Genomic DNA, 22,756 nt, shown 5'->3' with positions numbered 1-22,756 from the left:
AAATGGGTAACGAACCAACAGAATGTCAAAGAGGTTGAGGTTTACCTATTGTGACATGTCAAATGAACAACAAACTGCTTATTAACATGAAGTAACCTAACGTGAGTTAAATCGACCACCGTTATAGTGATACTTAAAATTTAAATGGTAATACTAACCATCTGACATTTTCACCGTGATTTAGCATGAAACCTTCAACCGCCTCATCTCTACCACAGACCAACAACTAGCGCTGACTGGGAGTCGAATCTGTGGCCTGATGAGTCCAGTATTCACCCTCCTTTTGGAACCTGCTGTAGTTTTTGTCAAATCCAAAGAAAGAAATGTTTGTCTCTCAGCTGCTGGATGCTTGATCACTTTCACTGCTAACTTTTGCTAGCAGTGTGTAATGTGTTAATGAGAGAATACAACTTCCTGCCGTGGCTGGAAACACGGCGGATGAGAGTAGAGTTGTCAGGATAGAAAACCGCAACGATAAGATGAGAGTGAGTAGAGGCAACGTAGATCAGATATCTTTCAGACAACTTTCACATCATTTAAGTCATTACTAAGATAAAACACTGTATTAACCACAGCTTGAAAGATTTTGAAAAGGAAGTTTGAAAAGAGTATGAGAGTAAAATATTCTCAAACTTTATACCACGAATCTGTGCATGCAGTCACACAATGATCAAATTAATATTAACACAATCAGTCTGGTGTTGAATGACTAAAAGTATTTACATAAGAGAGCTTGAGTTACTGTTACCATCCTGCTCTACAATGCTTCAAATTGTTGTTGTGGAAATGAGTGTCCATATATACTCTGTGCACATTCTGCTGCCAGAGTGGCTGATTCCTTTTCATCTTCTTCTCTTTAAACATCATCAGACCGTGCGTCCTCTCTGTGGGCAACGGGACACCTGTGATGGATCACGACTATTTACATATCACAGCTCCCTTGAAACAGTTCCTTGCTTGCTAAAAATAAATACCTCCAAGCTAGAGGAGTGATGGAAAATGGATATCAGGTTTTGATATAAACACATATATTGGGGCTGGGGAGAGAGGAGGGTCGGGTCACGCTCACAATGCTGCGTCTTTGTATGGGAAGGGCCCCCCCCCCCCGGAGGCTCACTGCGTCTGGAAAAAGGGGGAAAGAACACTGGACCCTGTCTGTTTGAACTGCACGCTCAAATGAGGACTTAGCATAAATATTTCCACCATGAGAAACGAGAGAATGTTATCACATGTGGAGCTTATATACACACACACACACACACACACACACGGCGCACACGCATGCTCGAAAATTCATGGGTTTACAATGTGGCATGCTCTTACACGGACCCACAAATAAAGAGGATCCACTATATAAACAAGTCAGTAAGGGATGTTAGATATAAGACATGGTGAAATTTGAATTTGAGTGAAGCTAATTTTCCATACAGCATCAATGACTGTCCTCCATTTAAACACTATTATTAGATTGTATCTACATTTTATAATGGAAGTATTTGTTGCAGGGCTTGGATTGGATTAAACAGAGTTAGCGTTCAGTTTACAGTATTTTTTTTTCCGAATGGGGTGAAATTATATTGTATAACTCTGCGTTGCCCAGTCCTCCAACCTGAACTCCCATATAGGTCATTTGTCCCTACCCTCTGATATGACCCATAGTTCCCATCCTGAAATAGTGCCCCGATGGTGGGTGGCGTACCATCCCTTCATCGTCGTGGTTACAATAATAAGCAGGTTAGTTTCAGGTACAAAAACCACCTGGTGAGGTTTTGGAAAACATTGCGGTTTGGGTTAAAATAAGTACTTCCTTAAGTTTGGAGGGCTTCCATTGTCATGGTAACATGGTCCTCGGCTTAAAACAGGAAATGGAAGACCACAGAGAACTGTCACCTGACTCTGCAGCTCTCCTCAAATCTGTGGAGAGTTTTAGGACTCTGGGTCATAACTTAGTGTCTTTTCTAGTTTCAGACTGACGCAGTTGTCTTTTTCCCATCCAGCGGCCACATTGTAACAAATAACAAATATACCTGCGCCTATCGGAGCACCCATGGGCGTGTTGAGCTACAGTCAGGCACAGTGCTACCTTGAGGCAGGGAAGTGATTGCACAATTGACCAACATAAACTTGGTCTAACGTCATTGGGGCCTCACTGTTATTTTAAGGGCACACTGTCAAGACAGTTATACATAGACACTTATACACAACGGGGCATCCTGACGTACGTGACGCTGCGATTTTGCAGATGAAGATCAGCGTGAAGTGCTGAGGACACGGCGTCCTCCGTGGATCTGTTGGCCTTGTAGGCAAACTGATGTCGGTGAAAATTTGTGGAGCGCCATCAGGCCTACACTACATTACATTAGTGACATCAGTATGTTGTTGTTGCACTGAATGTGCCAGATGTGTTGTGTTGGTGCTAAACATTATATTAGATACCTGCAGTGTGCCAAAGCTGTCAATGCAGGATTCAGCCATGACTGATGATTTCGCCAGGACTTAGTAAGGACACAGAAAGCGTATGTGTGTTTCTTTCTCACCAGTCTGTATGAGACTACCCTGCATCTTATTAAAGAATGCAGAAGAATAGAGCTAATTCTGCAGCCTGAGCTGAGTGGGGGGTTTCTTTCTTGTGATTGTAGCAGGTAGTGGGAGGTCCCTTCCAGGTCATCATAGAGTTTCGTCATGTCTACTTCCTGGTTTTAATTGTTTTGGGGGAGGCTATATATACAACCCTGATGCTGCTTAGTTTAGTTATTGTGTTTTTGGTTTAACTGTCTGTTTAGTTAACTGTTTTGCTTAGTTTTGTTGTTTGATACAGTGCTTTGCACTTTCTATTAGTTGTTTCTTTAGTTTGTACACCGTTGGCCCTCCTGGCATTGATTGGTTATTTCCCCCAAGAATTTGCACCCCTGCTGTGTCTAACACGTTTTTCTTCTGTCCCTGTATGAGTGCTGTAGGTGCGGCAGCGAGAGTGGCCGGCCGCACCTAATTTTGCAATTCCTTTTATTTTCTGTGTGTGTGTGTGTGTGTGTGTGTGTGTGTGTGTGTGTAGGGCACTGGAGTGGTACTCTATCCCAGTGAGAATCTTTTCACTTTACTGTCTGCGGCCACAGCTGCTAATCCAACAGCACTAACTTTACTAAATTGTTGATTTTATAATCTTGATTTTGTAATCTTGGGGGAAATCCTTGTCTCGGTTTTTGTCATCTGTATCATTAAGGGATCTGTGGATTTAACTGCTTTTACTGGGGGTACTAAAGGGGTCAGTGGCACCTAAATTTTCAGTCAAATGCGGGCCTTGCCACCTGGAGAGATCCCTTCCTAATGTAATTCCAGTGTAACAAACTAAATCCACAGTCTCTGTCCTGCACAAAAATGTATTCTAAATGTATAAATGTATGTTACATGTGAACAAAGTGGGAGACCACACAGCATTTTAAGTAATTTACAGAGTATTTTTTATTTGCAACTAAGACAAAAGCAATAAAAGAGTTAGATCTGTGGTCAGTGGTGATTGCAGTGTGGGATCTGTGTGTGGTGTTGTGAAGGCAGAATAAAGAGGAAAACTGAAACAAACTGCGCTTGACTGGAAATTAGGGAGGTCACGATACCAGAACTTTGGTGGTCGTTGCCAATACCAATGAAATTCCTCGATACCGAAGCAAAAAACAGAAAACATGAAGCTGCTGCTCACACAATGTGCTAACACACACGCACGTGCACACACCTCCAAATCCTCCATAACCTACTAATGTTGTGAGCACCCAGTGTGGAGAAACGGAAAGCCGGGGAAGACCAACAGAGACAGGAACACACTGAACACACTGATGAGGAAGACTGTTGACAACTTCGGCGGTCAAGTTATTGAACATCCCCTCCTGAGGTTTCACGACAACAGTCTGTTTTTGCAAGATGGCGTGCACTTCACCAAGGAAGGACACAGAATCTTTCTGTCGGGGCTCCACGGTGCCATCAAGAAGATCCTTCAGAAATCTCTTCCAAAAATCCACACTTGACTTCTTCCTGTTCCTGTGTGGGTACACTGGCTGCATCCCACAATATGAAGAATGTAAATATTGATGTATTCGCCCTGATGAAATAAATATGTCAAATAATAATAATAATAAAAATGAAACAAAAAGGGCTGTGTAGAGTGGTGCAATGTCTGTCGGCACAAAACAGAGTGATAAAACCTTGGGCGAAGCATTGGGGCATCAAAAGTTCCAGAAATGAAACTGACTTTCATGCAGTGTAAAGTTTGTTAAGCAATATATGAAATGTAAAATATTAAAGTAATTCAATGAAAAGAAAGATTGAAATGACATTTACATACAGAGAAGAACATGTTTGTCTGTGCAAGGGAAACATCAGAGAGCTCCTCAGGTTGAAGGAAAATTTAACCATCTCATCATGAACCACAACTACTGGAAGAGAGACCCCAAAGTATCATTTATCTAGTGTTTTAATACCTAATGTTATTGAAATGATTATAAGTGTAATTGCCCATAACATCACTGATAACCCTGGCTACATATTATAAAATGTTCATGTAGGACTGAAGAAAAAAATCAGCACTCACATCCACATGTGGCAGAAAACTGTGGCGTCATGTTTGTGATGCTGAGACAAACATTACACGACAAGTTACAGTGTAACCAACCAGCGTAGATGCTGAAGCTCTGTTTTTGATGATATGGAGTCTGAGTTACTGTTAGTTATGTGAACATAATGTAAATAATCAGCTTGTTGGTTTGTTGAGGTCATTTCTGTCACTTTTCTTTTTTAGCATAATTATTGTAGTTTAGATGTAGGAGCCATTTATTAATTTCTTGTGTTATTATTAAAGGAAATTTTTTTTATCTTAACTTTGTCAATTTGCATTTAGCCTGAACGGTATTAACTCAAGTTTTACTGAGGAAGTCAGTGGAGATAGTAGAAAGTTCCAGTCTGGCAATGCCTCTGCTGATCTGTGAGGCTTTTGTCATGTGAGGATTAGACATAAGTATGAAGCACCCTCTGCTGGGGACATGGTGGGAGGTGGACTGTCTCTGTGTGTCGGGTATCTCAGCTTGCTGCTCTGCACCTGGTTCGACAGAGAGAATGTAAAGGTAAAATTTTCACCATCAATAGTCGGGGGGAGGATGATGAAGGACCCGCAGGAGATTCAGCTGTTTTCCCTGGTATCTAGTCAGTTTAACTTCCTAAGGACCAGTGTTGCCATGGCAGCCAGTAACATCATATCCCCAAGCTAGTGAGATGTGGTTTTGCCTGTAATTCCTCATCTTGGTCTCTGTCCCTCTGCTGGGAGCAGCAGTAACATCTGTTTCGGTTTGTACAGACTTGCAGACAGCTGATCCACTGATTGCTTGTCCTCCTGCAGGTCTTCATGTGCTGCCTGGATGACGATGTGTTGTTCTGCTGACTGTGCGTTTGGTCTCACCTCGCTGTGTGTTTTACACTAAGTGATCGGTAATTCTGATGCGTCACTGCTGTTCAGAGACCAGTGGGAGTGGTTGTGTGACGAGAGTTGTGGATAGAAACGTGGGGTGAAGGTGTGTGATGGAGTGTTACATACCGACACACCTGTTCCTATTTACCTCAGCAGCTCCTCTGCATATATACGAGTCTGGTTTTCAGTCATTCACAAGTTCATCAAGGTCCCTCAGTTTCTCTTGTTGGCTCGGACCTGGTTTCCTACCTGAACCTGAACCTCTCCTTGGACCTGCTGTTTTTCTTCTGCCTGCTTCCCTTTCCTGGACTTTGTTAGCCTGTTCACATCTGTGCTTATTAAAACCTCCTCACTGCAGCTGCCATACATGTGTGGCTGTTTAGGTTGAAAACGCAGCTCTGTGGATGGGCATTCAAGGAAAAAAAAAATCCATGTGTGAAATTAAAGAATTTATTTAATGAAGCTTCATCAAGTTTCTGCAATAAACTGAAAGTCCAAAGACATAGTGAATATCACAGTGGAGATGGATGGAGGCTGCGCCTGTTGTCATAAAAACGAGCAGCTTGAGGTGAGTGCAGAGTGAATGTCGGGTTTGGGCTCTAAAGGCTGTGGTAAATGGCATCTCTGTAACGGGATGCCTGCTCATTAAGGGGCTGTGGTGGATGTGGTTCATCACCCCGGGCCTCATTCATACCCATTCCCATTGTGCTGGTCCCCTGGAAAGGTTGCACAATACAAAGGCTGTATAAGCCGAGGCTGCGCAGTTGATGTCCTGCACACTGTCCATCTCTATGCAGAAATTTGACTTCAGGATGCCAAATGCATGTTGTATTATGATACGCGCACCATTCAACTTCTTATTGCAGTTTATTTCCTGGCTGTCAGGTGCCCATTATCTCTGTTGTTGTTTGACGTGCGAGCCCTCTGGGACAAGGGATCAGCGATCCTCTTCCAGAGCATGTACAACTGCTGCAAGGCAGAAAGCTCTGGCATCATGCCAGCTGCCAGTGTGCCCCACAGTGAAGTGACAGAACCGCCTCTGGCTGTCACAAAAGCCAGTCAAGGTGACGGAATACAAATTTTTCCTGTTCAGATGAGCAATAGAGTTCTCAAAGTGGGGCCTTGAGCTTGAACTCTACAGCACAGACAGTTCTGGGGACACCAGCTCTTTGAAACCCTAACTTAGATATGTATAGGGCTTCCCCCGCAGGCCAGGTCATGTAATGCACCGTATGGGTGTTGACTAGGGCACAAAACTCATGCAGATTCATCAGTGTAGATTTGTTTATGTTAAACCTAACTGCAACATATTTTGCTTTCCTGTGGACTCCAGTGGACCGGACCAAGAGCGGCTATAACGTCCTGGGTAGTAAAGGCAAGAGAAAAGGTTATTAATAACATGGAAACAATTTTATATTTATGCTACGTAGCCACTGTATGCCATACACACCTCCACTTGTGCTTTAGAAAGCCTGAAATGAGCACTCAGCTCAGACTGTAGGATGACATCCTCCACGAAGCGGAGAATTTTAGGAACAATCCTACAGAAGGGGAAACACAAACTTTGTCCTTACCAGCACATGTTGTACTGGTAATATCAGTTTGAACTGATTGCATGTAGTTTCTCTAATGCCACAACTGCTCTGAACAAATCAAATGTAATGATAAAATGTATACAAAAGGAAGTAGGTCAATCGTAACACAAAAAAAAGTAGGACAAAACAAAATTTCCCGCTCCTGAAAGTAGGTAGGTCAAAACAAAAGGAAGTAGGTGATCATGTGAAAGCATTGGTTACACGTGCTACAAAAAAGGAGAGAGAAAAAAAAAGAGATTAGCCATGTTGTGAAGGTTGCGTCAATGTATGGGAAGTCTGTGTCTGATGTGCTAAAACCAAGAAGGAAGTTGCAAAAAGCAAGAACGGAACATTCCAGGGACCTTAAGGAACACATGCAAAGATATTTCATTTTTATTTTTTTATTTTATTTTATTTATTTTATATAGATATAATATATTTTCTATTATTATTTTTATTTTTATTCTTTCATGAATGTGTTGAGTTCAGCAGTTGCCTCTCACTGCAGGACAGGGAAAGCCTTTTGCTTGTGAATGGAAGTGAAAATTAGAGAATAGTTGAGATATCTATGTGGGTAAACTGTGAATATCAATGTATTAGACCTGATGAAATAAAAAAAAAAAATATTGAAAAAACCCCAAAACTGCTGCATAGGGAAAAAACTGTTCAAGTTTAAAAATAGCACTACAGTTGTAACTTCATGGTTTATTTCAACTGACAAAACATTATTGTTCAGTCATTTTTAGTCTCATTATCGCCATGAAAAGTTTCTCAATGAATAGTTTTCATCACGGTTTTCGTTGATGCACCTGTGGAACATAAACGAAGGCTGCAGGTTTGCATGTGTTAAACACACTGTTATATCTGTGGAATTTTACAAATCACACTAACAATTAATAATAATAATGTAATAACGTTTGGTGATTGACATAAAGACCCATCCACCTCTGATAATGTACACGTTTTGATGTTGTAAAGGTAAGGATATGGTGGGGGTGGGGGTCAGCTCCTATATAAGATGACCCCCACCATGTTCAATGAAATGTTTGTTCTCTGGCTCCTCCTATACAGCTTGTGCGTACATTAATTAAAACGTGACTTTAAAACCTTAAACCTCAGTTGAACCAGGTTTGTAGCAGGTCTAAGTTAAACCTCAGTTACAGTGACCTCTGCTGGAGGTTCAATGATCTCCACTGGATGCAGCAGCTGGTTCAGACTAAACCACTGAAAGACTTTGACCCAGACAGAACAGGTTCAAACCCATCTTAAATCTTAAAGTGCAGCTAAGCTAATGACAGAGCAACAGCCCCTGAGGTCCAATTATACTATTAATAAAAAACATATTCGTCATAAAAATATTAACAAATGCATAAGCAAACAGCGCAGCAGCACCGAACCAAATACATGTGATGTGTTTTGATGGTATGTATGTCAGATAATAACAGAATTACTCAAACACAATGTTGTCCTGGTAATTAAACTAATTAAACTACACTGCAGGAAATGTACTTTGGGAATATTATCACATGACATATTATATATGTTTCATGTAAGGCAGGTCTATTCAACTATGTTGTTCAGGCTGCCACATATCCTGAAAGCAAAGGACCGTAGCTTTTCCCTGAGCTATTCTCATCATGTATGTAGACTTGACCCAACATGCCACTATGTTTTCAGAAGTTTTATTTTGTCACAATGTAAAGGTAACCTAATCACTAACTAAGGAAGAAAATAAATAGGCCTTCTTTAAGTTATCAGACCAAGTGATTAATTAGATTTTCTGTGCAACACAAGCTGTGAGACTTCTACAACACATCATGTCAGCTGTCCGACTGTCTACGTCACAGCATTTAATAAGTGGCAAAAAGAGGCAAACAGCAGAGGAGAGCAAAGAGAACGCAAAAGTTCAAGATGAACTGAACTCGCCTTTGCACTTGATGCAACACAAACACAAATTGTAGTTGAAAGTTTGGAACATTTCAGCAGCAGATACGGCTGTTACTGTGTGGGACCGGTGAAACTGCTTACCAAGATGGCTGCTGCATTATTAGAGCCTCTCTGTGGTTTGGGGGGATTTATTGTAGAATATTTATTTGTTTTTCAACGATTGATCGGTAGGCAGGTCGGACTTGATTGACAGGATGGAGTTTGCCCGCGGGCGGCCAGCTGTATGGGGAAACTGGAATGACGCAGAATGCAAGCTTGAAAAACCACACGTGAGCGCGAAGAAAACGTGACCAATCGTTGACTGATGTTTGTTTTCACATTTTAATTCGGTGTCAGCATCAAGACCTGGATTTGTGCGCGTCTTTGATCCGTATTGTTTTTCATACTACTGCAATAAAAAAAATAAATGAATAAATAAATTCTCTTTTCACTTATGGGATATTGAGTTTCGATTGACGACGGAAAAAATAAATGATTTTAACTTCAGACCGCAACATAAGAAAATGTGAAAAAAGTGGTCTGAATACTTTCTGAGTGCACTGTACATCTTTCACAAAATTTATATTTAAATGATCAAGTCTCACTTATTATTTAGTGACCTATTTTTTATTTTTTATCTTTGATTCAGCTATTACCTGTTTCATTTTGCTAATGAATCCTGGGTCTTTTAGTGATGGACTGATTGATTTATTTCCAAACTCTTGTGTCATCCCCCTTTTCACCAATCAATTGACAGTTTGTAATTTCAAAAAAACCACTTACTTGCTTTTGCTTGAGGTTTCAATCAGTCAACTAGCAAGCACTCAATATAATTCAGGTCATGATGGAACCTCAACAGTTTCGTGCCAATTTAGCAATCTGATGATGAAAACCATGTGAGTTCACAGTCAGAGGAGCATGAGTTGTAATTGTTTTGTCATCTGCTCTATCCAACATCAAAAAAAGAATTCTTAAGCTGAGTTTTATAATTTGATTATTAATTTTTTTTAACAGGTTTCATGTGTGTGTGTTTCCTCTACCTGGCCAGCAGATGTCCTTCCTGATGCCCTTGTCCTGTTTGTTGTCCAGAACAGTACTCACAGACAGACAGAGGGCAGTGAAGCAGATCAGCGATGACTCATTACAACTTTGTGTTGGCTAATGTAATGATGGAAAACCCATGAAGCATATCAATCATAAAATCATTATAATAAATACTGTTTGACTGTTAATGGTGGAGTTTTTGTTGCATGTTTCAACAACCTGAAGAGAGAGGAGCCAAACTGTCAGATAATCACAGTCACAACTTAAATGCTTCAATATACTCATGAGCCCCTGTGAGTTATGTCAAACAAGGACTTAGGACAGAGGACCTGCAGTCACTGGTTATTTTGGAAACAGCTGGAGCCACCACTTTCAAATGGTTGGATGGCTAATTTTAGAAAACGCTCTTCACCTTCACTGAAACGCTTCCGATTTTTTTTTTTCCCCACTTCACTTTATGTTGGTCTAGGTGACATTAATACCTCTTTACTGGAAACCTCTCTTGAATGCACCCTTGATGAAAACACAGGCTACAACACTGAAGGAGGTGGAAGTGATGAGGGTCTTCCCCTGTTTGTGTTTACAGTCAACACGAGACGTTAGCGCATGTGATTTTTACTGTGTACAGTACCAGGTTCCCCCATCTGTGTACATCCAAGCACATACAGGAACGCACTCGTACACTTAGACACTCACAGTGAACCAAACAGTGATGGATAAAACGCTTGAGTCTCTTTTGAGATTGACCATGCATTTCTTATGTTCTTTGAAGTTTTATACACCTCATTGGCTGCGGAATTGAAACCAGTTAAAGAAAACTGAAGGGGTGTGTGTGTGTGTGTGTGTGTGTGTGTGTGTGTGTGTGTGTACAGCTTTTTCTTGCATAAAGTTAGATTTGTGTTCTGTGAGTTTCAGTTCTATGACTCCTGAGGTTGTGTGTATAATAGGGTCATGTGGAGCATATTTTTACCATCAACAGCAGCCCTGATGGTGGTGGAAATTCTTGGCAGCGCAGACGGGCCTCTTGGAAAGGAATGTTGTCTTGCACACATTCGTGGATACACCTACCATTGAGATAAATAGTTAAAGGCCGTTGACTTCCTTGTTTGTTCTGTATATTACCTGTTGTCACTGCAGAGTCACCTGCAGTCTTGCCAGGTGGGAAGACCAGACAAAATACCAGAGATAGTAATACGATAAAGGGTGGATTGGAGGTGAGGTGAGATGAGCAGATGTCTTTGACAAGAGGCGTGATAAGAAAAGAGAAATAACAAAAGAAGACATCAACCTCATCACCTCCCATCATGTCTTTGTCCAAGCCAGAGGAGCTGCTTGCTTACGAGCTGAGTTGTCCCATCTGCCTCCAGCTCTACTCTGATCCGGTGGTTCTTCCCTGTGGCCACAACTACTGTCTAGCCTGCATCTGCAAGACCGCTGTCACCGCCGACCAAGGCGGCACGACGCTTCCACGTTGCCCAGAGTGTCGTGAGGAATATCAGGGTCTGGACTCCCTGAAGAGAAACTTCAAACTCTGCAGCATCATCGAGGGTTACCGAGCCACCGCTGCTCATCTGCGCGGGCAGCCTGACGCCAAGCCTGGGAGGATGGAGGTTTTCTGCGACCAATGTATAGACGAACAGTCGCCGGCTGTGAAGACCTGCCTGAAGTGCGAGGTGTCGCTGTGCTCCAGGCACCTCCAGAGACACCACGAGAAGGAGTCGTTCAAGACGCACGCTGTGGTGGAGCCTCTGAATGAGATGGGAGTGAAGGGCTGCACCGTCCACCAGCGTGTGTTTGAGTACTTTTGCTCCAGTGACATGACCTTGCTGTGCGGCACATGCTTGATAGAAGGCCATCACCAGAACCACGATGTTCTCACCTTCGTCGTAGCCGAAGAAGAGATGAGGCGGGCGCTGGAGAGCCGCAACAAGGTACTTATTGTTTGGTCCCGTTGACATTTACCTGAGCAGTGATATTGTTGTCATGACAACAACATAACAAGGTTTTGCAAACATCTACAAAAAGTGAAATTGGTGCTGAAGTGAAAGACAGGGTAAGATTTTATTTCATGGATCAAAGTTCTGTATAATTTCTGTGGTAGTAATTGTAATTCAATTATAGATAATTACATGAAATAGTCACAATGTGAAAGTTGTACAGGCAAGCACACATTTTGACACACATGGAGAACAACACTAATGAATGAATGTTTACTTGTGTTCAGTCAAACTTTTCTCTCAAGGCAAGTCCTATTTTTGCCTTAAATTACCAATAAATACATTATTCTTCTCAGGAAACGTTTCACTATCATTCTGAAACAATTGACCTGTAAAATGAGCCACTACCAAACAGAGCACTTCAGAGAGTGCAGGTTGTTGAGGCTATGCTTTGTGCCTGTGGGAAACAACAATGATAAAGGTCAAATATTTGAGGCTTGAATAAAGGGACTGGCAGCTTTGTGGCTCGCTGGCATTGTTCTGCAATGCAAAAAACATGTCTGACCGGCAACAGCATGTGTAATGAAGCCAGCAGGGTTGGCGTGAGTTGCCAATTCCAGGCCAGTGATTAAAATATTTTGATGACACCTGTGTTGACGGTCACATGTAATCTTAACATATATCACCTGATATGAAAATATGCTGTTGTTTGTTACAAGACAATCACTTCCAGTTATTCCAGATTTTCCTCCTACAGAGATAAAGACACAGAAGCATTAAATGCACATGTTTGCAGGTGGTTTGCTGCAGGCTGCAGATGACCCAGAGTCTCCTACAGAAGACGGCAGAGGAGCAGGGAGCCTCTGAAACTGTGGGAGACAAACTGATCAACAAGGCTGTCACTCTCATGGACGGTATGGCTGCACTCGTGGACAGGTAACAGACTGCGCGTGTGCTGGTGTTGATCATTCTCGTGGCGTCCTCGAGCGCTTCCACTAACGTATTCAAAGATGCATTTTTAAAAGCTCTGAAAACACACGTTCTCAGTCAGTGTCTGACCTTGTGTTCACATGAGGGGTTTGCCTGTGCAGTTTTTTCTCTGTACTCCTCTCACTGCTTTGAAGTCAGACTGATGACAGCTGTGGGGTTGTTTACTGATGTTTCAGGGCCACTGTTAATCAAATCCAATCAAACCACATCCACACAGTCCTGGTGAAGCAGATTAGCAAATGTTAGAGTGTTAAACTCCTATTGAATAATATGTAAGTTTTTTTTTTTTAAAGTCTTTTTTCAGCTTATTTAGTCATACATCTTCATGTTTTTATATCATGTTTTCAGGGTCTAAATGTATAACTGGAACTTTCATCCCATCACCTAGTTGACTATAGAATCTGAGGATGATTAGAAATAGTGCTATGCACCAGGGTGTATGATGTATAACATCTCCTTCTGTCATGTTTGTATGTAATTTCACATCTCGATAGTATCCTAAAAATAGTAACGCACACTGTGTATTTAAATTAGTAAGATCATACACTATATTAGGTTTTTGACTGACACACTGACTGCTCAATTTACAGTACACTTAGTAGAATTACCGGAAGAACAGGATCGACCAGTGATTGTTGTAAACGCAATCTCTTTGTAAAAGTGGCCACAAGACTGAGAATCAACAGCCAAACCAAGAGCCTTGTGAAGCTGTGTTCAGGGAGAGCTATTATCAACATGCTAACATGCCCAAAATGACAAACACACTGATCTTAAAGTACTTGAGATATCTCGCTCAAACCACAGTTTGTCAGCCTCACGGTGGCGCTAGACAAAGATGGAAGAATAACATGAAAGAACAGGGGAGAAATCTGCTCAGCTACTGAAATTAAACATTGTAAAATATATCTAATCACCCACTTGTCCAAAAAAATCTCCAACCTCCAACCACCTATTGATGTGTTATTATTGTGCTGTGTTCAGGTACAGGGAGCGTCTGATTGTGCTTCTGGAGGAGGAGAGAGGCCAGCGCAGAAAAAGCTGGCAGCTCGGACTGAGCGCACTGGAAGAGCAGCAGCAGCAGTTAATGAAGGTCCAGCAAAGTGCCACAGAGGCACTCAATGAGACTGACACGTGCATCTTCATACACAGGTACAACAGAACCAGACATTCAGTCAGTCAGTCAGTCAGTCAGGGACATTCCAGATTACAGGGCTGGCCCGGCTGTTGCGTTCCAGTCTAAAAATAGAAAAAAATAGAAGTGTTTTATACAGTCTTTAAGCCTATTTAAGTAAAGACATGTGATGCCAAGCATAAGCAGGAACCACATAGCAGCATTGTGTCCCAATGGAATTCCCTCTGCTCTGTAGGTTCATGCAGATTGACCATAAGATGAGAGAAGTTGTCGAAGACACCAGTCCCTCCATGATCCCCTGGAAGGCACCGCTCAACACCAGGCGTGTCCACACAGGCCTCAAAACCCAAGACTTCCGCTCAGAAATGACCTCCTTCCTGGATTCTCTTCACCTCCTCCTCAACCCCCTGGATCTCACCTTCAACATCTGCACCGCCCACCCCAGCTTGATAGTGTCCAATGATCTGCGCACGGTCAAGTATAGCTCCACCAAGCAGGCATATGCGGAGCACCCAGAGCGTTTTACAAGCGCACCTCAGGTTATGTGCAGTCAGGGTTTCTCAAGTGGCGAGCATGTATGGGTGGTAGAGGTGGGGGCCAACAGCATGTGGTCACTGGGCGTTTGTTACAAGACCATCCCTCGCCGTGGCGACCACAGTCGCCTGGGGCACAACTCTGTGTCCTGGCGATTGCAGTGGAAAAACGGCAAGCTGACAGTGTGCCAGTCCTCCTGTAATGTGGCTCTGGGGGACATGACCCATCCTCCGCTGAAGATTGAGGTAGCGCTGGACTATGAGGGGGGGGTGTTAACGTTCCATAGCATCAAAGGGCGTAGGGAGCACCTCCATACCTTCAAGGCTGTGTTTAGGGAGCCGGTTTACCCAGCGTTCAGTATTCATTCAAACAAACCAGAGTCCTGGATCACACTGCACAGTGGGATGTGAACGCAACTGTTTTTGTTTAGTACTTCCCAATAGGGCTGCACAATTAATCAAAATATAATCTAAATCACAATATGGCTAAGTGCAATATCCAAATGGCAGGAGATACAAAAATTCCCAGGAGCTCCAATTGCAAAAAAGCAAAATGTGTCACATTGTTGTGCATTGTGAGCAACATAAGCATTGTGGTGCAACAGAGACGCCCCGGCCTACAAATCATATTCTCCAGATGTTAAAGGAACATGTTTGTTTGGTACAAGACCAAACAAAAATCACATCATCATCATTTTAAAATTTTCTTTTCAGTGAAAATGAAATGCAAAAATCACCATTCCAACTGAAATTGCATATCATCAATCGCATATCACAATCGCAATATCTGCCAAAAATAATTGCAATATTATTTTTTTTGCATATCCTCAAGCCCTACTTCGCAAGCATAGAATTAATTGATGGGTTCCTCTATGTAACTATGATTGGTCTTTGTACTTTACTGGTTTCTTTCAAAAGTCTGCATGGAAATACAGTAAAAAGTACAGATGTTGCACTTTTGTGTCATTGCAGTGGAAATGTGACTTCCCCTTCTCAGATAAAAGCTTGGGAATGTAATTGGCTACCACAAATAAAATCACACAAATCAACCATGCCATGCGCCATCTCATAAAGCCATGCTATTATACAAAGGTGTGTATTTACTGTCTAGCATGACTGCATTAAGGTAATGGATTAATCACATGAGATCATTTATTATTCATGATCAGGGTGATTTTTGTGGAGGATATAGCTCAGAACAGGTGTCCCATAAATTAATGAGCTTTTTGGGAGTTTCTTTAGTCATTCTTCAGTCGTTCTGGCGTGCTATTTGGCATGTTTCAATTCTGTCTATTTAAAGTTAACTAAATGTCTCTTGAATGTTGTGTGTTTTGCCTTTTATTTTCTTTACATACAGTAAACAGTAAAATGTACACAAACTTCACCGTGAACACAGGCTGAATATACGAGACATGTTTGTGTTTATGCTTCAAATAAACTCTGAGGATTATGATGTTTGTGTCTCAAAATGTCTGTGTATCTATAATAATGTGTATATATATATATATATGACAATACGGTGCATGTGGTGTGTGATTGGCTCTTGAAAGTTCATTCATGCAAGGAGATGTAGTGTGTGACACTGGGGTTGCCAGGTTGGGATGTAAATAGGTAACTAACGCTGATTCAGCGGTTTATATTTTACCTAACTGCACGTATAAGACACACGCAGATAAATTGTTTTATGAATAATGTTATTTAAGTTATTTGCTCCATCTTACTAATATACAAATAGCAAACTATGGTCTGGGTTTTACACCTGTCTATGAGAGGGGGGGATGATCTAAAATGAATCTGGCAACCCATATCCCATCTGTCACAAATTCTGTCATTGGGCAGGACACTAACATTATTTGATGTTAGTAGGATTATTCCACATAAGACAATTAGCAACGCCGTCACGGAACACCAGAAGGAATGGGCTCAGGAGAGAGTACGACCAGAAAAGTGTCTTTCGGTGTCGACGACGAGGACAGAGTCAGGATTCTTCGTGGAGTCAAGGTAATGCTAGTTTAGCTAGCGTTTGATAAGCCATGCTAACGTTACTTTAATGTTACGCCTAGCGCTAACTAGCAGTTAGCGTGTTGCTGCACAGGCAAATGAAGTTACCCGTGTGTCATGAGCTGTTGACCTGAGGTAAAGTGAACAACATGTGAAGCGACTGCTGAAGTGAGGAGGATGTGAACGGATGCGGGGTCAGGGGAGGGTTGATGTACGACCTGAAACATACCTCTGTCTCTTTTTTTTTTCGTTACACCAAACATCAGCCGTAATAAGCTGCAGGTAGAAGTGTGCCTTGCTTATCGGCAAAGGAATATATCTGGTAGATGACCGACGTCTTTTTTAGAAACCGTCAAGGTCTTCTGGTAAATTCGGCATAATCATTATCCACATTGCAGTACTGAATTCATTAGCAATCCCATATTTTTCAGTGTTCACTAGCTGCTGTCCAGCGTTTGCTAACAACGTTAGAGATAAGGCGTCCAACTAGCAGCTAAGAAAACCGGGCAATAAAGCTCATTGGTGTCAGGAGAGATTCCCACTGATGTAATTAACGGCCTCAGTTGTTGTTGTATCTATGAGGCTATATATGACCATAACCAAAGTGGCTTTAAATTGGTAAATTTTGAATGAAGTTTGGCTTCCTGCTCTCTGCTTCTTGACCCTGCTGCCTTCCAGTGCTGTTGTATATGTCGGAATTTTGTGCAAGTCATGACCAACCAATTGAATGTTAATGCAACTGTATATGTTGCCAACATACAGAAGTAAAATCTATCCTGAAACATTTTAAATGTAGTTAATAGAGATTTAAAATAAAATCAGCTTCATCCATACACATTGCTTTTAGCAGCTGAGGTATGCTAGTAGTTTGTGTTCGTGTGCATTGAGAAACATCAAATCTTCATGTTTGAGAAGCAAGAAACAACAACAAATTTTTGACCTTTCTGATTTGATCATCAAAATAGTCACTTATTAATTATCTGTAAGTTTACTAGTCAACTAATTGTTGCAGTTCTACATACATCTATACAGTTGTAATAACATCACAATGATTCTCATGCAGATTCTCTTAGCAGAGAGTTTTGTTGCATTAATGCAAATGTGCTCCCTATCTTATACTGCATTAACAAAGTCCAAGACTTCATGTCACCAGATGGAGACTTGATGACAGATGACAGGAAGCAGAAACAACAAGAATGTGTGTAACACAGGAATAACAAAAATGACCCATTTTGAACAGTGCATCGAAACGGCTGCTTTCACAGAATGCATTAACACAACCTTTGACTCACACTGTCAAGACTTAACACTTTTGTAGCTAAAGCCTCACACTTTCTGTATCATGATGGCTTTTTATTTTAACTGACACAAAGCAACAACTTTACCAAGTGGTGCTTTTTTTTTTGCAGTACTTTTCAAATGGTGTTTCACCTTATTGTAGTGATGTAGAAGTGTGTTCAGTGCACCTTGGCCTTCACAGCCTATTGAGTGTGGTTACAGGTAGAGTGTAACTGCTGGGTGTGGTCAGAAGTGTGCTCTAACTGTGCAACACACAGGAAAATTTCAACTAGAAGAGCTCAGTGAAGTAGCAACTATCAGGTTGTTGTTATCTCTAATCTCTAATTATGCCACTTGCATGCATGCACACACATAAGATGTATGAATGTCACTACTGCGACTGTATCCAAAGCATTTCTATTTTCTGAGATGTATGAGAACTTGTTCGATTTAACTTTCAAATTTCTGGTAGTATTTGAAGGCACCTTCAGACCTAGCTGTACATGTGCAAGTGCAAGCTTGTCCAGTATAACAACAACTGGAATATAAAAGATAAACCACAGAAGTGAAGAGTTTATAGGTCAGGAACTCCCCTGCATCACAATGATTGTGAACATGTTTGTATAATTGTGTACAAAAAGCAAAAACAAAGAGCCTCTCAGATAATCACATATACCAGCCCTGCCTGCACATTCAAATCTTGTGAGTCATAGAAACAGTGAGTCAATGGCAGTTGCCGACTTCTGTGGTTTTTGGTGTAACTGTTTTTAACCATTTCCCTGGACACACACACACACACACAGACAGCGATCCAGTGTTTTTGGCATACTCAGCTGGTTCATGTGTTTTTCTTCAGGACAAAGTCACTCTGTTCTTCCCGAAAGGATTAAAAAAGATAAAAGGATGATTTTCATGTGAATGAAAATGACACCAAATAATGTGCATGATTTGCAAGTAGACTGTTGAGTTTGTAGAAACTTGCAGCAAAGCCTATGATTGTTTCTACTGTATAGAAAACAAAACGAGGGGTGAAAAACCTTAATCTCAAATCTGTGTCGATTCTGTGTCTTGAACCTACCCATCTTTGTCCTTTTTAAATTTTTCTCTTTATCCCTCTGTCTAGCTGTCAGAAGATGTTCTCCAGAGGATGAGAGGAGTAGCCAACATTGCTCCAGAACGCACATCATCATCACCCTCAAGCGCTCAGAAAGACACAGGTATCTTACAGCTTACAACCATTGTATCTGGCTGCGTTGCATTCAGGCTCCGTCACAGCTGTCAGATATGATTCGCTGTTATTTGAGCTGGTGTGTGTGTGTCCATCGGCACCGTGTCAAGCATGGTTCTTTCCACCGTTCCCCTATTTTTACACACAGGGTCTATAATCTGGCAGCTTGCACTTCTGGACCATGAGATACGCTGAAATGCACATGTAAATAAATGCCTGTGTTAAATGTCAGTCGTCTTTAATGATAAAAAAAACAAACAAATATTTTACTTAATACATTTACTACTGACACTGTTCACATACATACATAAACATGTTCCTGCTAATGTTAAAACTTCAAAACATATATGATGGTTAGTGGGGTAGTGCGGGAGTTCCCACTATAATCAGTACCAAAAATAATCAGTAATAATAATGATAATCAATAGATATGGAACAGTTAATTAATAAGATCTAATAATGTAAGTGTTAGCTGGAATATAAGATGACAATGATTACAAGATGACCCCGCCCCTTTTTCCAACACCTGTTTCTTAGAAAACGACTTCTTGGAGATAGAAACATTTTCATGACCACCACCTGAGATGCTGCAAGTTTGAGGATAAAATTCCTTTAAAGCCAAATGTAAATCTCACATTGTCTGTCAGCCACATTCTCTCACGCTCTCTTCCCGCCAGGCTGTTGAAGTGGTCAGGATCATTTTTCAGTCTCTTTGAGCTCCTCATTATGATGCCGTGTGACAGCTGTGATTATTAGCATTTTAGCAGATAATCTGGTCGCTGCACAGTTCTCTAGTAAAAACATCAGAGGGGCCTTTCACTCATTTTCACTTATCAGGAATTTATTTACTGTCAGCAACACACACACATGCAGGCCATCATAAGCCACCCACAAGTCAAACTGGGCTAATTAAACATTTTTAGAGCTTATGAACAGACGCACTATAAACACACTGGAGAAATTTACTAGTTCAGCAACATTTGTCTCATCCTCGAATATCAATCAACCCCTAAGATTTTTTTTTATATGTTAATGCAGGTTAAATAATCAGGTACCCATTTTTAGACATTTATTTACACTATGCAATAATTACATCCAATAATAGTAACAGGGTTTATTTCAATAGTAATACTCTAAGTCACATAATAACTTTTCTTCTGCAAGAGTTTTGCCCTTTGATATCTGTGTCTTTGTCCAGGTGCCTCTCGCAGTCCCAGCCCAAGCTCACGACCCCAGCAGAGCTCACAGAACCGGCCCCAGCCCAGCACCCAGTCCAGCACTAGCAAACCAGACTCCCGCACTAAGGAAGAGCAGAGGAGGTGGGTTCAAGAAAACATGTAATTCATGTAATATAGATTCTAATTGGTTGACAAACATTTCCGCTGATTTATGCCTCTATGCCTATATAAACCTTTTATGATAAAACTATCTGCTCTTGAGTGATTGTAAACCACTAATAAGGGTGAGATTCCTTAGAGCAGCACTGTGACTATTTCAGAAATGTGACTTGGCTCATGCTCCCTTTATAACCTTTATATTCAGACACATTGGAGCTGCCTCTGGAATTCACTGACTAAGCAGCTGTGCTGGGAGTATCATGCATGATTACACTGAGTGAAAATACTTTAAAGAAATGAAAGCAAATGGAAAAAATCATCTGGAATAAAATATTAAATGATACCTTGTGTATCACAATCAAAATATCACCAAGCTACTTATTCCATGCAGTGTGTTGTATTACTGCATGTTTCACTTTTACTGGCTCTGTGCAGCCTAAACACATGCACACACACAGGGTTAAAAATGATAAAAAGGATCAGTTTGTTCACTGACAAGTGACATTTGAAAGATGGAGATCAGACCAGAGAACATACAAGTTTTGTGGTATGTGTAACACAGGAACAACAAAAACAACTGTTAAAGAAGAACTGTTAAAAAATTCACTTGATGAAACCTGCAGTTTTCTTGATAATTCCTCCCTGTGGAGAAATAAATAATCTTAGATACTGAATGGATTTGACTGGCCTGAAAATTGGTATATGCTGCCCCCTTGTGGATATACATGCCTAAAACATTTGACCGCAATCAGAAGACATTGACACTTATTGCAATAGGCAATGAATGCAATCGTCATATTTTGTATATACGTTTAATGTGTTTCAGGTACGAACAAAAGCAGAAGATTCACAAAGAGGAGTTGGCCAAGGCAGCACAGAGACAGAGGGAGGCAGCTATGCAGGAGATGACTAAAGCCATGAACCGGGAAAGACAACACACTCGCAAGGAAGCTGAGAAGACCAAACAACTGGTACATACACACACACACACACACACACACACACACACACACACACACACACACACACACACACACACACACACACACACACACACACACACACACACACACAGAGGCTCATGTACGGATTGAAAATATATTATTCTCCTTCCTTAAGCCGAATGCTTCTTTGTTCCTGCCTTGTTTCCTGTTTTCCTGTTTTCCTGTTTCCTGACCCAGTGACGTTAGATCACATTGTTAGTAAACATCACAAAATCACCGAGGTTACACTCAGTTCTATTTGGTTTCATGTTTGTATGATACGACACAGATGAATATACAGGGGATAGTTTTGATAGAAACTTGCACTTACAAACACTTACATTCATTTGTGGAGGCCAGCCAGTGAAACTAATGATGGGAAGTTTTGACTGAGCAGTCATTTAAGTGAGACAGTATTAAACACACTGGCCACTCACAGTGTTGACAACATGCACCATATCTGCAAATCAGAAGCTGATTCAAAATACAACAATATAAAGTGAAGCGAGTGCCTCACTGTCAGTTCTCATTCAGATCACGTCCTCAGCTTCTTTTAATTAGTTGATTGTTCGTAGCCACTTTTGTGAAAAAGGCATCTCTTCTAAATAACATGAAGATGAAGATGTGAACTGGTTAAGGCAATCATCATAATGTATTTGTGTAAGTGTCAAGTCAAAACACACCAACTGCAGGACAGCAACACATCACCCCATGTGTACCTCCTGACCCCCATAGCCCCCCCCCCCCCCCCCAATAGTCATAACAACAATGTGTGCATCACACTGGTGGACCCACGCTGATAGGCACCTATTTACTGTCTGTCCTTTTATTACTCTTAAACAATAGGTGTTTTTCACTAGCTATTTTCTGGGTTTGCACAAATATACACAGAAGTTCGCCACAGTGGAGGACATGGGATGGGATCCATGTGAGGCTTTAAGATGCATGTAGCTCAGTTTTGGAATCAGTTACTTGATATGGAAGATGGAAGGACGACAAGAAATATGTTGATATGGAACAAACGAATTATTGGCTCTTGGTCAAGAGACAAAAGAGTGAATGCACAATGTTCTACAGTTATGAGAACTGAGTGATATATGGACTAAACCAGAACTGCATATAGTTAGGATGATAGAATATGAATATGGTACTGTTGTATATAGGGCTGTACCATATGCAAAAAAAAAAAAAAATCTTATTGCAATTATTTTGATACATTTTGTGATATGAGTCATGACATCAGTTGGAAAGGTCATTTTCGCATGTTGTTTTCGCTGAAAAAAATAAAAATAAAAATGAAGATGATGTCATTTTTGTGGTCTTGTACTAAACAAGCTTTTTCCC

At 41.1% G+C, this 22,756-nt stretch overlaps 2 protein-coding genes across 5 annotated transcripts in view; both read left to right on the top strand.

Annotated features, from left to right (window-relative positions):
- The first annotated feature begins 11,131 nt into the window (after positions 1-11,131).
- On the top strand, positions 11,132-15,265 carry LOC111230688 (E3 ubiquitin/ISG15 ligase TRIM25-like). Of its 2 annotated transcripts, XM_022757502.1 has the most exons (4): positions 11,132-11,924; positions 12,727-12,866; positions 13,902-14,069; positions 14,288-15,265. In XM_022757502.1, exons 1-4 carry the CDS (start codon positions 11,298-11,300, stop codon positions 14,994-14,996), a joined length of 1,644 nt encoding a protein of 547 aa, XP_022613223.1. In that variant the 5' UTR covers positions 11,132-11,297; the 3' UTR covers positions 14,997-15,265. The 2 variants fall into 2 exon arrangements, with proteins under 2 accessions (XP_022613223.1, XP_022613224.1); XM_022757503.1 differs by lacking the exon at positions 13,902-14,069.
- Positions 15,266-16,388: 1,123 nt separating this feature from the next.
- Positions 16,389-22,756, top strand: part of LOC111230673 (MICOS complex subunit mic25a-like) — a 79,317-nt gene continuing 72,949 nt past the window's right edge. For all 3 annotated transcript variants that reach the window (XM_022757474.1, XM_022757473.1, XM_022757472.1), the window contains exons 1-4: positions 16,389-16,586; positions 18,988-19,081; positions 20,291-20,411; positions 21,256-21,400. In XM_022757474.1, the coding sequence (XP_022613195.1) occupies positions 16,503-16,586; positions 18,988-19,081; positions 20,291-20,411; positions 21,256-21,400 (444 nt within the window). In that variant the 5' untranslated portion in view covers positions 16,389-16,502. The remainder of the gene's footprint in view (positions 16,587-18,987; positions 19,082-20,290; positions 20,412-21,255; positions 21,401-22,756) is intronic.

This window comes from Seriola dumerili, unplaced genomic scaffold (genome assembly GCF_002260705.1).
Source record: "Seriola dumerili isolate Sdu_G_001 unplaced genomic scaffold, Sdu_1.0 BDQW01000278.1, whole genome shotgun sequence".
Classification (NCBI taxonomy): Eukaryota; Metazoa; Chordata; class Actinopteri; order Carangiformes; family Carangidae; genus Seriola; species Seriola dumerili.
Note: the sequence above shows the minus strand (reverse complement) of the source record. Positions and strands in the feature narration are given on the sequence as shown.

Excerpts from the sequence above, each read along its gene's own strand:
- LOC111230688 (XM_022757502.1), top strand. The coding sequence starts at position 11,298 with ATGTCTTTGTCCAAGCCAGAGGAGCTGCTTGCTTACGAGCTGAGTTGT. Across the intron at positions 12,867-13,901 it reads ATGGCTGCACTCGTGGACAG|GTACAGGGAGCGTCTGATTG; the intron begins GTAACAGACTGC and ends TGCTGTGTTCAG. Across the intron at positions 14,070-14,287 it reads ACGTGCATCTTCATACACAG|GTTCATGCAGATTGACCATA; the intron begins GTACAACAGAAC and ends TCTGCTCTGTAG.